The 14,084-nt window shown below is 33.9% G+C and overlaps 2 protein-coding genes across 5 annotated transcripts; one reads left to right on the top strand and one right to left on the bottom strand.

Annotated features, from left to right (window-relative positions):
* Nucleotides 1–519: 519 nt before the first annotated feature.
* On the bottom strand, nucleotides 520–894 carry LOC147297438 (uncharacterized). The gene has a single exon (XM_086230132.1). The coding sequence runs from the start codon at nucleotides 892–894 to the stop codon at nucleotides 520–522; it is 375 nt and encodes a 124-aa protein (XP_086086258.1).
* Nucleotides 895–8,828: 7,934 nt separating this feature from the next.
* Nucleotides 8,829–13,975, top strand: FRS1 (FAR1-related sequence 1). Of its 4 annotated transcripts, XM_086242375.1 has the most exons (9): nucleotides 8,829–9,042; nucleotides 9,729–12,052; nucleotides 12,153–12,209; nucleotides 12,510–12,578; nucleotides 12,707–12,772; nucleotides 12,898–12,966; nucleotides 13,171–13,239; nucleotides 13,316–13,424; nucleotides 13,697–13,975. In XM_086242375.1, exons 2-8 carry the CDS (start codon nucleotides 9,773–9,775, stop codon nucleotides 13,391–13,393), a joined length of 2,688 nt encoding a protein of 895 aa, XP_086098501.1. In that variant the 5' UTR covers nucleotides 8,829–9,042; nucleotides 9,729–9,772; the 3' UTR covers nucleotides 13,394–13,424; nucleotides 13,697–13,975. The 4 variants fall into 4 exon arrangements, 3 of the variants coding, with proteins under 3 accessions (XP_086098501.1, XP_086098508.1, XP_086098515.1); XM_086242382.1 differs by lacking the exon at nucleotides 12,898–12,966; XM_086242389.1 differs by lacking the exon at nucleotides 12,898–12,966 and having other exon boundaries at nucleotides 13,177–13,239.
* Nucleotides 13,976–14,084: the final 109 nt, after the last annotated feature.

Genomic DNA, 14,084 nt, shown 5'->3' on the forward strand with positions numbered 1-14,084 from the left:
TCAAACTAGAATCCCTAATTTTTGCCTTTTCTTTTGTTTGGCCAAAAAAAATTCATGTGGCTAGCAATGGCAATACAGGAGTCTCCTAAAGACTTGGGTAAATGACCATTTTAATTTGAGCCTTGCCTTGCTATTATCAACCAGATCACCAACTAGCTATTGATTCAAATTGGAATCTCCCTTCCCTCTTAGATTAAGCAAAAAAAAAGCAAATCTGAAATGAAATGAACTAAAACATAAAAGTACAGAAAAAGATGAAGAAGAAATTTAAGTGTATCTACTAGTCAGCAAATTAACTACCAACTGAAAAATGTATAAGCTAGTTAGCCATATTGAGGTACAACAACCTCTCTCTCTCTCTCTCTCTCTCTCTCTCTCTCTCTCTCTCTCTCTCTCCAAAGCTTTAGATGCCAACCTGATCTAGGAATATACAACAATACCCATTACAGCCAAAGCCAAGATACAAAGCTGAAGCACTACATTTATATTAATTAGAATATTTGATCCATTTGTAGCTAGCTAGTGAGAAGTGGTTGTAATTAGTCTTGGACAAGATGTTCCTGATGGGTTGGCCACGAACCTGGACGAGAAGGCACAGAACTTATAGTAATCTTGATCATCCAACAAGTTCCCACACCCACTTGCATCAAAGTTGAGAGCATAGCTCAGAGGATCGTACCGGCACTGGAACGAACCTTGTGATCGACTACTCGCACCCCCTACCATTAATCTTCTATGTTTCTTTAGCTTTCTCACCAGTTTGGATAGACAAGTGCAGTGGGATGATGAGGCATTAAGACACTTGCTGGCTGCGGCGGATGTGGTGGTGCCACCTTCATGGCCACCGTTCTTGGTGGTGCATGTGTGGATCTTGGGCCACGAAAGAAGCCACATTCTGTAACCTTTGGGTAGCTACTTGTGTATTCTATATTCTATATACCTCTTAATCCTCTATTCATGTGTTGCTCTGTGGAAGTGTGTGAATAGCAAAGTGGTGCTGATGCAAGTGACCTTTGGATGTGTATATATAGGATGTGATCGAGGGAGGTGTTATCTTACTTTTCAAAAAAATAAAAAAGTAAGTAAAACATAAACAATAAAGTTTCATGTATAGCCAAGCCAAGGATTGGATATTGGTTTTTATGTACTTTTCTATATATAAAAAGGGAAAAAAAAACATTTTTAGTCTATGAGTTTTACTTCGAAAACAGATTTCGTACTAGTGGTTTTAAAATTTTATATTTAGTTCATGTGTTTTATATTTTTTTACAATATGAGAATAATTTTAACAAACTCAAAATTTCAATTTTGTTTAAAAATTAAATTGAAAATTACATACATAATGAGTTTATTAGTTTTAATTTGAAAAAAAAAATTTCATTTTAATTATAAATTGTTCTTAAACTATAAATAATATAAAATACAAAAACTAAATGCGAAGTTTAAAATCACGTGAACCAAATCTATATTTTGAGTAAAACACAAAGACTAAAATTGTTTTTTTTTTCCCATATAAAAATGCATCATCCACGTCAACAGAAACCCATGTGAACCTAAAGTCGGGTACTTGGTTTCAAATGGAGAAATTATTGACTATTTCTCCAGTGTTAAATTTTAGTGATTCAAAGTGTTAATTTACTTTTATCTATAAGGTTCCGCAGTCAAATTTCCATCCTTCAACATTGTTTGATAAAAAAAAATAATAATAATATATACCCCATTTGCTAACAGCCTAACAGTCATATAAGAATCATTAATGTTATATTTGGTGATGAGTTAGTGAGAAATTAACTGGTTAACAACTGGTCCAACCGACATTTGATTGTAAAAGCTAGATTAAGATGATCATTGACTAATCAGTAATTAGTATATGGTATAAACACTCTGCCTCATTTGGATTTAAGGGTGAAAAACTATATTTTAGTAGAAAAGATTTTTTTTTTTTTTTTTTCTGGCCAATTAGTGGAAAAGAAAATTTAAAGGTGAAAAACTTATATTTTAGTAGAAAAAAAGTGAACCCTATAAATCTAATAGTCAAAATGTGTGCATCATCCTACTATATTATATATAAGAGAAAATGAATAAAGGCAATGTGAGGCAGTGGAATCCCAATACCCAATATATATAAGAGACCCTGAGTAATGTCAGAGAGCAGAGAAATAATTTGACTGAGATGACCCAAGTGGGCAGCCTCGGTCGGTATAATATTCTCTGCATGGTCCCACCTATCAACTAAACTGTCAACTTCAAAAGAGTTAAATTGGTTAAATATAAAAATAGTTCACCAAATTTACATTAATTCTCAATTTAATATATTAATTATAAAAAATGTCAATTTAGTTTACAAATTTTTTAAGTTGTACCAAAATAATAAAAACGTTAATTTTTATCCGAAAATTAGCAGAATTGGTCACATAAAAATGTGATGAACGGATTAAAATGCTCCTAAAAATATAGTCAATTACTGTACATATGACTAATTTCCGTTAAATTTTTCGATGGAAGTTAACTTTTGTACTGTTTTAGTACAATTTGAAAAGTTCATGGACCAAATTAATACTTTTTATAATTAGTAAACTAAATTAAGATGCGTTGTAAAGCTCATGAACCATTTTTATATTTAACCAGAGTTAAATTTATGGTCTTATTATTATAAATATAATTTAATCTCAAAACAAGTTATTATCAGAATCTAACTAATATATTCGACCTGAAAACCTTCATTTGCTGGTTAATTTACAATAGAATTTGACATTCACTTACACAAACATGCTTTCAAATATGAAATAGGAAAAAGCATTTAAATTAAGCCTCCAATTGATATTATCTAGCTAATAAGGTTGAATTAATAGCGAGGGTGGTGACTGGTTGTTATATACTCTTTGTCCCTGTCTCGATCATGAGTACCCTATTATGATTCTCAATCTCATCATTTTCTCTCTCTCTCTCTCTCTTCTCAAACATGATTCTCTCTCTTCTCAAACATGATATGGAATAAGAATCATGTTAGCAATAATTATGGTAAAATATATTCTTTTCTTGACTGAGAAAGTTGAAATTTGATGAGCAACCAAATCCAAAATCCAAGTCATATCCGAGTCTTCTTTGGTTTTTGGGGAGACAGCAAGATCCACACGTCAGAAAAACAAGATTTGTAGTATATGAAGAAGAACACATTTAATATTTATACATGGAAGCTGGGAAGCATAAGTCAATGGGGTGTGTAAGACTAAAGGTGGGGGTCATGACCTCATGGGTTAAGGGTGTGTCTGTAAGTATTGGGTAGGGACTAGGCATCACGTGGTGGCTCTGATCAACTATCGGTTTATAACTTTATACTGCATATAAAAGAAACACAACAAAGTCGGAGAGCAGCAAAGCTGCACATGGCCTTACATGGGTTTGGAATATATATCAAATATATGACGATATCATATTTGGCCGGTCTCACTGTCTCTGTCTAATCTAATGTCTATGCCGAGACGTATATTCACTCTCTGTCACTCTGTGGCATTAATCAAGTAAAGACCTATTCATTTTTACTTTTTTTTTTTTTTTTAACACATTTATTATGCTTCTGCATTGATTATATATATCACTGCTGCTTGGATGCCTCTCTGAGAAAGTCTGACTTGGCTACTTGGCTGGGCATGTTTAGATTTGTGATCAGGCATCGAATCAAATGTACGTTCTCAAGCTCTATTTTCGGGAGGAACTTGGATTCTCTTCTATGATATCAGTTCAGGTTTTTAACTGATGACGAACACTGTAGTCTGCACACATAATAAGTGTTATCAAGGTACGTACAAAAAATTAAAAGAAGACGAAAAACTTATATGTATCATATAAACTTATAGACTTATAGTTATAGTCTTATAGGGATATAAAGCTTAAGTTTTGAAGGTCTTGTTTTGGGTCACTCTGTATATATATCGTATTGCCTAGTCTATAGTTAAATGCGAAGGGGAGAATAAATGGTAGTTAATTGGTTATGCCGAATGATATTATAGGAAAAACCTTTGTTAACTTTTATAAAGAACTAATCGGCCTCTTTTTCTTTTTCTTTTTCTTTTTCTCCATTGTTCGATTGATTATTTTACTAGTATGCGATCTATGATATAGTTTGAGTGTTCAGCTTCATTAAACCTTTTGATCATAATTAAGAATACTTTATGTGGTATGTAGCATGAATTTTGCATATACTCCCAACATGTGAGAGCATCAGTATCAGATTCATAAATGATGATTTAGGAAAAGGCAGTATGAGATCCAAAAAGTGCACATATATTTTCTAGTTTTATAATTGATACTGTATAATTTATATGTAATTTGATTGAGTTTCATTTCATCATTCAATGAGTGCAAGTTGCATGTATTATAATTAGTTAATCTAATTAATATTTGCTTTCCTCAAAAGTGAATTAGCATAATACATGTATATTATACTCTAATATATGAAGGAAAAAATACCAAATCATTAAAACATGTGAGGAGAATCAGGAGATAGTTGTTCATGGCCTCAGCAGCTCAAAAAGTTTCCTGCAGTATGCATGCTGTATGCAGAAAACATCCCATCATATATTTCATATATATATATATGTGAAGTGTGAACATATATGACTCATTCAGTCTCTATATATATATGTACCAACTTAAATTACTTAATTATATATGGAGGAAGATCTGTTCATTTGACCCTAATAAGGCTAATATGCAAGAGATAACTCTCATCGTGCACAAACTTAAATAATTTATTTAACCTCTAATTTACAAAGAAAAAATTAAATTAAAAGTGTGAAAGAAGGAAACAAATGGGACAAAAATTCTTTAAACACACTATACAGTACACATATTAATTTTTAGAATAGTACTTATAATTGTCGTGGCTTTACATCCTCTTATATTTCTTGAAGGCTAATAAAACTTTACTTAAAAGATGAAGTGCGGTTGCACATTTTATGGTCAAAATGATAGTGGATCATGAAATTAAGGTTTCAAATATTAAATATATAATTGACTTGACTGCTAGATCGCTGCTCATGAAGATTCTTTTATTGATTATATATAGGGCTTTTTGGCTAAATAGACTGTTGAGAGTAATGTGGAGCAATGTCCCACATCAGAAATCTAGAGCTTAGCATATGTACTTATAGGTCTTGGACCTCTTCACCCATTACCAATTGGTTTTGGGTTGGATGCTCTAATTCTATCATGGTATCAGAGCTTGGTTATCCGCGTTCCTACGTCACCCAATACAATTTGTTCACGTGTAAGGCTCAAAAATCTCGCCACACGTGCGGGGGCGTGTTGAGAGTAATCTGGAGCAATGTCCCACATCGGAAATCTAGAACTTAGCATATGTGCTTATAAGTCTTGGGTCTCTCCACCCATTGCCAATTAGTTTTGGATTGGATGCTCTAATTCTATCAGTCAGGGGGCTATCTGAATTGGGTTTTTATTGAACTTATCATTTTAATCTCCTTCTCTCTCTCTCTCTGCATGTGGTTAGAAACTTAGAACATGCTCCAATTTGCAAGCATATAAAAAAAATAAAAAATCACCCATTTTTTTTCTTCTATGCATTGTACTTGTATTGGTAATGGGTCTAGTGGCTATGTCTAGGCGTTTGCAATGTATATATTGCTGCATTGTAGTCTTCTCCCCTTTATATTTGAGCTTTGCTTGGGCCAGCTGCATATATATATATATATATATAGACTATAGTAGCTTCAAATTTATATTAATGGGTGCACTTGGGGAGAATATATGTATTTGTGTACATATATTTTCTTAAACTTAAACTTCGAAATCCACATTCCAAGCCAACCGACCACTATTGACTATTGTGTAGGATATTGACCCTAGATAACAGGGTGGGTGCATGCCATACTGCCCTTCCCGAGATAGTATTTTGCAATCCATCTTGGTTTCAAGAGAAAAATATTGTAAAAGGCACAAATTTCACAATAAATGCAATAAGAGAAATTTCATTATGTATCAATAGAATTAACATAATATAAACGGAAATTGTTAATTAATATGATACATCAGGGAAAAAAAAAAAACATTTCCTGCAATTGAAATTAATTAACAATAGCTTCGCATGTGAAGCCGCTTAGTTAACAGACAAATTATTTTTTTTATTATTGCTTTAATGAATAATTTACAAAAATAAATATGATATCTTCTGAAAAGAATGACATAACATACGTAGGCATTGGCAAAACCATTTGAGAGCCTAGACCATAGTATTATGGTTCAAACTGATAGAAAACTAGTCCAAAGTTGATAAGAGAGTAAGAGACCAAACAGAATAAAAGAATAGAGATTTATCGAAGACATGTGAGTGATGTGACACATATTCTTCAACCTAATATTCTTTTTGAAACTTACATGAACACAATGTATCTAGGCACTAGCATTATGCATCGAGACTATTACAACGATTATTAAAAGAAACGCTGTAAGTATAATATATAGTAGATCAACTTTTAATGGGTTATTTCTAGGGTTTAGTCTTTCTTGCCTTCTTGGTTAGCACTAATTTAGCAAAGTCCTGAAAAACTTGAGATTCTAACCATGTTTAGAAAAATGATAATCTCAATTTAACGGTTAAATTCTTCAAAATAATTAGATGCCATGGATTCTTTTTCAAACCTATGGTGATAGTGATACATGTCTTGGTTAAATCACCCCTTGAAAAGTGAAAACAAACCCATCAATCTAGCTCCCTAATTGAATGAAATCAATAATTAATTACTTTGATTCAATTCACCAGCTCGGAAGTTGGAACCCTTCTAGAAACATCAAAAGAAGAGCTAATGTTCATGAATCTATATATCACTTCTACAATCATACAACATAACATCCATGCAAATATGCAATGCATTTATTTGAGATACTATTTTATTCAAAACATACTAATGAGAATGCTGAATCTGGTCACCAAACACAATGAATTAATCACCAAATTTTAGAATTTCTTTTTCTTTTTGTTTTGTTACCTTAAACATTGTGTTTTTCAACTACACGAGTCATTCACCGTCTAAGTTGTTTAACAAATAATTTTATCTTGGGCCTTGAAGTATATAATTAGGTATGGACTAGGTTTGGTAGGCACAAAGTTGCCCTAAGATTTAAGCCCATTAGTTTATATTTGAAGTGGGCCGATGTGGTTGGTAACAAAGGCAAGAATACTAAGGCCCAGTTTGAAGTTGTTGTGTGTTGAAAATAAGTACACCTTTTGGTGTTTGGTAAAAGTAACGAAAGCTATTTGTTTTAAAAAAATGTGGTGTGAGAAAGTAGTTTTTGGGGTCGAGAAAAAGCAGGTTGGGGGTTGCTTTTCAAAACTGTTGTGTGAAAAAACACTTTCACACTCACAAAACTTTAAAAAACACAATTTGTTAAACATTTTTATATTTAATTAAGGATTCATTCCAATGAAACAAATGCGCGAGGAGTCATAATGAGCAAAAAAATAAATAAATATATAGAATCTGAGAGATTTTTTGAAGGCATGCTAAGAAAAATATAAATAACCATAGAAAAAAAAAATTCAAAATATTTTGGAGCTATAGAAGTGAGCCATGCAATTTGACGTACAGTTGTGGGGCTCATAGTCATTGGTGTCATATTGGTGGTCACCTAGTGGGATATCCTCCCGGTAGGAGGTATATTGAGCGCATTGAATCGACTATCATTGGCATGCTGCAAAGGCCGGGCGTCCTTGATTTTGTTCGTCGTGTAATTTGTGTTGTGTTTGTCTCTTTTTTGTGAAGGTGGTCTATCGTGAAAGCTTCTTGCTCTTTTTCCTTGCATGGCTTACTATGGCGTTAGCAGGTATGCATTACGTTTATTTTCTTGACTCAGATGAGATTTTTGTTTGATTGTTCTTGTTTATTGTTAATTAGAATAGTTTGCATAACAATCAGATAAATTGCTTATTACTGAACTTTGCTTATCACTAGATCGGAGGTGGAGCTGGGCTCGGCGGCGGCGGCGACCTCGGGGGGGCTGGGCTAGGGGAGATCGGAGAGATGAGAGGTGGGACGCCGGGGGGGAGGGGAGAGGCAAAGAGAAGGAAATTTTTCTTTCATTAGTCATTTTTTCACAATGGGGATGGCTTTAGGGTCTTTTTATATGGGACTTTAGGGTAAATATGTGTGCAAATAACAACACTCTTCATTTATTGTTTAATTTAATAAATAAACATTTTTATTTTTATTGTTAAATTTTGTTTGTCATTTCAGTTCAATATTATTATTTTATAATTTAATGGTTCTGTAATATAGTATCATGCATGTATTAGTGTATTGTTTTATATATTACTAGCCTCTTCATGTATTAGTGTATCAGTGAAACAATTTTTTTTATTGCGCAAATATTAATATTTTGACAAGTATAATTCGTTTAATAGGCTTTTTATATTTTTATTTTCAAATCATAAATACAAACAAACTTAGTTGTTTAACCCAAATAAAAGACAAAAAAAAAATGTGAAATTAAGAATAGATAATTAAGAAGAGAGATGCGGCAAATCAATTTTCATGGGTGAAAAAATAAATTTGAGAAATAGATAACTGACCATTGAATTTAAACTGAAATAATCTCAGCCATTCAAATCCGAAGATAACTTTTAAGATTAAAAAAATTATTATGTTTTATTATATAGATATCATTTATTTATAGTTATTTGTTATCCGTTTAAATATTTCTTTTGGATGAAATGTAACCATTTTAACAAAGAAATATTTGTTAAAAAATAAATCTGGCACTGCATATTTAGCGGGGCGAGAATGATAAGGACAAACCCGAATCATCCGTCTCGCCCCGCCGGGTAGCCGCCATCCCTTGTCAAAATTGGTTTTGAAGATTTTGTAGGGGTCCCACATAAAAAAGGAAGGGCGAGTATATCAAATTGAACGTGCGAGTACTGCAGTCGCAACTGAAGCCCTAACCTTCAAATCAATAGTCCAGGACTTTCTCTACTCGCGGCCCCCAATTGCTCTCTCTTACTCTCTGGACCCTGGTGATTCAGTTCATGTAATTCCAATTCTCTTTTCGTTATTGTTAACCCAATTTTTCAATTCCAGTTCTTCTTTTTTTCTTTTTGTGATTTTCGTTTATTGCTATTACTTATCAGCTCTGTACTTCAGGGATTGTAGTTTCATTTTCATAATTTGTTCTTCAGTTCACAGATTATTTTAATGTTATTTACTTTTTCCTTTTTAGCTGTTGTGAACCCTTTGTTACTGTTTCTGGGTTCATTTTGTTTGTTTGTTTGGGTTAATGTAGAATTTCTGTTTTAATTCATACTCAGTGGTAATATGCTCTCTTACTCACATATAGTATTTTGTGTGAAAGTTTTCATTTTTGGCATTTTGGTTCTCTGGGTTTTTTCTTTTGTATACTACTTATATGTTGTTTAATAAAGATTTTGTTTTTTTCTTTTCTTTTGGGGTATGTGAAATCTTCTGTCTTGAGTGTCATATGTAATTGTGAAGTGGATAATTAGTAGTTAATCAACTCTTCTTTCTTTACCATTTTTCTTCTTTTGGTAATGTTGATATGCAGTTAAATGCTGCCATATATGGGACCTTGTTAGAATATTTTAATTTTGACTGTTGTCTATGGTATAGCTATGAAGTGATTAGTTGGCATTTGGTACTGCAGTGAAATGTTATTTCAGTTTCTGGTTATACTATAATTGACCCATTTTTTTCTGACAGGTCATATCTGAACAGGTTTCTGTTAGAAAGTTTAGATTCTTTCCATGGGGATAGATCTTGAACAACCTTCAGGAGATTACCCTAAGGAAGATAATAGGCCTAGTGTGAATATGAATATACTGGATGGCAGAGATGAAGAGAGTTGTAGAGATCAAGCCATTGTGAGTCTAACTAATGTTCCTGTAAATGACAAGGAGAATACAAGACAGAATGTGAATGGAAGAGTGTTAGATTCTAAAAACAAGGCAGATCCCAGAGAGGAAATCAATTTGAATTCTTCTTCAAAAGATTTAGAGCCTCATGATGGAATGGAGTTTGAATCTAAGGAAGAAGCTTTTTCATTCTATAAAGAATATGCTAAATCTGTGGGGTTTGCTGCGGTAATAAAGGCCAGTCGTCGATCAAGAGTATCTGGAAAATTTATTGATGCAAAATTTGCATGCACTAGATATGGGAGCAAACGAGAATCTGGTGTAGCTGAAACTCCAGAGTCTGTTTCAAACTCCAGAGAATCTAGTATCTGTATTAAGAGAAAACGAGGTCGTGTTAACCGATCTTGGGAAAAAACAGATTGCAAAGCCTGCATGCATGTTAAGAGAAAGCAAGATGGTAGATGGATTATTCAGAGTTTCATAAAAGAGCATAACCATGAAATTTTTCCTGATCAAGCCTATTATTTTCGAGGGCACAGGAATTTAAATTTGGGTAGTGGTGAAGTCGATGGCTTGCATGCTATCCGGAGAAGAACAAAGAAGATGTACGTTAATATGTCCAAACAGTCTGGTGGCTACAAGAAGTTACATAATCAAAAGGGTGGTGGGACAAATCAATCACTGAGCGGACAACATTTGTCTCTAGAGGAAGGAGATGCTCAAGTTATGTTTGACCATTTTCTGTATATGCAAGATGAGAATCCTAACTTCTTTTATGCAATTGATCTGAATGAAGAGCAGCGTTTGAGAAATGTTTTCTGGGTTGATGCCAAAGGTAGACTTGATTATGGAAATTTTGGTGATGTAGTATTTCTTGATACCACATATATCAAGAATGAGTATAAATTGCCATTTGCTCCCTTTATTGGTGTGAACCACCACTTTCAGTTCATTTTGCTTGGATGTGCTTTACTTGCTGATGAGAGTAAATCAACTTATGTGTGGCTGATGCGGGCCTGGCTAAAAGCAATGGGTGGGCATGCTCCAAGAGTGATACTTAGTGACCAGGACAAATTCCTGAAAGAAGCTATTGCAGAGGTCTTTCCTGGTTCTCGCCATTGTTTTTGTTTGTGGCACATATTGGGCAAGATTCCTGAGAAGCTTGGTTACGTAATTAGGCAACACGATAATTTTATGGAAAAATTTAACAAATGTATTTTGAAGTCTTGGAAAGGTGAACAGTTTGAAAAAAGATGGGGGAAAATGGTCGATAGGTTCAATTTAAGAAATGACATATGGTTCCAATCATTGTATGAAGATCGTGAACAATGGATACCAACATACATGAGAGACATTTTCCTGGCAGGGATGTCTATTACCCAACGATCAGAAAGTATAAATTGTTTCTTTGACAAATACATGCAGAGGAAAACTACATTGAAAGAGTTTTTCGAGCAATACAAAGCAATCCTCCAAGAGAAGTATGAAGAGGAAGTAAAAGCAGATTTTGAAACATGGCATAAACAACCAGCACTGAAATCTCCATCACCTTTTGGGAAACAAATGGCATCTATGTATACTCATGCAATATTTAAGAAATTCCAAGTTGAGGTTTTGGGAGTGGTTGCGTGTCACCCAAAGAAAGAAACTGAAAATGGAGCAATCAAAACTTTTAGAGTTCAAGATTTTGAAGAGAATCAAGATTTCATTGTGGAGTGGAATGAAACGACATCGGATATATCTTGTTTATGCCATTCGTTTGAATTCTATGGCTTTCTTTGTAGACATGTGATGATTGTATTGCAAATGTCTGGTGTACACAGTATTCAATCTCAATATATATTAAAGCGTTGGACAAAAGATGCAAAGAATAGGCAAATAATCAAAGAAGCTTCGGATGTGGTTGAGTCAAGAGTTCAACGTTACAATGATCTATGCCGACGAGCCTTTAAGTTGAGTGATGAAGGTTCTTTATCCCAAGAAAGTTACAATATTGCATTTAATGCATTGGAAGAAGCTTTGAGAAGTTGTGAGAGTGTAAATAACTCAATTCAGAGCGTAATAGAACCAACATCACCAGAGACTCATGGTCCTCATGGCTTTGAAGGAGTGAACCAAGGTAACAGCACTATCAAGACAAATAAAAAAAATGGTACATCCAAAAAAGGACAGGTTAGTTGAGTTTGTGGTGGTTATTATGCTTATATTCCTGGTTCTTTTTGGAAATTGTTATATGTTCATTTAGTTCAGTATGTCTTTTGAATTCTTTCAGGTACAGTCAGAGCCAGAGGTCATAACCATTGGGATGCAAGAGAGCTGGCAACAAATGGTTAGTCAAGTTATGTTATTTGTTTAATTCTACCCATTTTAAAGCACATACTACAATATGATAATATGAAAGGAATTTCGAGATGTGGGTTCCATACTTGCTGTAGGGACACTCAAATTTTCCAGCACCAGCCCTTGATTGTTCTTATGAATCACAAGAGAGCATGCAAGGGATGGTATGGTATAGTTTAATGGCAACCATAATGTTTTGAAAGAAAAACATTGTTGCTTATTCACAGTGCTGTTTATTCACATTTCGCAATTTCCTGAAATTTTAGAGTTACTTGTATGTTTATCATAGGAACAACTGAGCTCAAGAGCTCCAGCCCTCGATGGTTATTTTGGCACTCAACAAATTGTTCATGGAATGGTAAGAGATTTTTTTCATTACAAAAATACAATTTGGAATTCTGTTGAATGACTAGGATGACTGTGCAACAATTTATCGTATGCTTATTAAAAAATGACTTGACATGCGTCCCTTGGATCTTCTTGTAGGGACAATTAAACACAATAGCCTCAAGCGGTGATGATTATTATAGCAATCAGCATATGCAAGGGCTGGTAGTGATATTTCATATTTGGCTTAGTTTTTATGGATGTTTTTGTTTAGTGTTGATAAAAGTTACTAATTATTTATCCAAAAACACAGTACAACTTCTTAATTAGGGCCTTTGTTTCTGTCATAGGGGCAATTAAACTCAATTGCACCCATCCATGAGGCTCATTACATAACTCAGCAAAGACTGCATGGGGTGGTAAAAATTGTGTTTTTTTTTTTTTAATCAGAGTTTGTGAAATTTTTTTCATCAGAAAAAGAAAGGAGAGTCCATTTTCTTGGGCACTTTTGTCTAATAGACATTCCAGGGGTTTCTTTGAGGGTTAACATCACCTGTTACTGTTTGTACTATTGCTGTTTGTATATCTTGGTATAGAACTGATATCCTGTTGCTTGCTTGTAGGGGCAGTTGCATTTCAGATCACAAACTATTCCGAGTTGTTTTGACATTCAGGATGGTTTGCAAGATATGGTACGCAAATCCTTACCTAGGCTTTCTGGCTTTTTGCTTTGCATGATTCTGTACATTGGGTTTTCATTTGTTCCAGGACCAGTCTACTGTGGGACCTACACAGTTGCACGGTTTGGCATCAAAACAGTTGCCTTCGAAGCATATCTCCCGTTAGTAGCCAATGCACTAGTACCTGTCTACCGAAGGTGAGTTATAAATTTATAATTATAAAGAACTTGTTGCCTGTTTTCCTTGTTGGGTCAGCAGAGAAATTTCCAAAACGCCTTGGAAACTGACCTTGGTTGGCTTATTTCACCATAAATTAATCATATATCATCCATCATATCCCTTGTGTCAAGAACATGCTTCTTCCCTGGCCTTGTTTTACTTAGCCAGTTGCATGTTTATGTTTATCTGCTTGGAATGCTTTCTTAATGCAGATTTTTTTTTTTCTTTTTTCACATTTCTTATTTTCCAGGTGGTGAGGAAATAATGTATTGTACAGCAACAGCCAAATTGAAGGAATCAACACTTTTCTTATGGCGTATGGGGAGAGATCCAGATCTTCTGATCTTGGTCTTAAAAGGGAACATTTTTAATATTTATCCGCGTAGAGATGGGAAATCATCTTCAGTCCAAGAAAAAGTGATCTGGTTCTTCTCTTTTAGCTACAGCTATGTTGTATAGGTTGTTTGTGTTTGTCATGTACAATTCTAGTTGATCGAATTCCAACTTCTACTAATTATCTAAGTTCATAATTTTCTCATTCCATTTTAATTTAGTTTTCCAATTCTTTTGAACCGTAGATTGTGCACCAGGACATAACTAAACATGGTATTGACATTACAACCTTTTAAAGAAATTCT

The sequence above is a fragment of the Dryas octopetala genome, chromosome 1 (genome assembly GCF_963921425.1).
Source record: "Dryas octopetala chromosome 1, drDryOcto1.1, whole genome shotgun sequence".
Taxonomy (NCBI): Eukaryota; Viridiplantae; Streptophyta; class Magnoliopsida; order Rosales; family Rosaceae; genus Dryas; species Dryas octopetala.

Excerpts from the sequence above, each read along its gene's own strand:
- LOC147297438 (XM_086230132.1), bottom strand. The coding sequence starts at position 894 with ATGTGGCTTCTTTCGTGGCCCAAGATCCACACATGCACCACCAAGAAC.
- FRS1 (XM_086242375.1), top strand. The coding sequence starts at position 9,773 with ATGGGGATAGATCTTGAACAACCTTCAGGAGATTACCCTAAGGAAGAT. Across the intron at positions 12,053-12,152 it reads GTACATCCAAAAAAGGACAG|GTACAGTCAGAGCCAGAGGT; the intron begins GTTAGTTGAGTT and ends GAATTCTTTCAG. Across the intron at positions 12,773-12,897 it reads ATCAGCATATGCAAGGGCTG|GGGCAATTAAACTCAATTGC; the intron begins GTAGTGATATTT and ends TTTCTGTCATAG.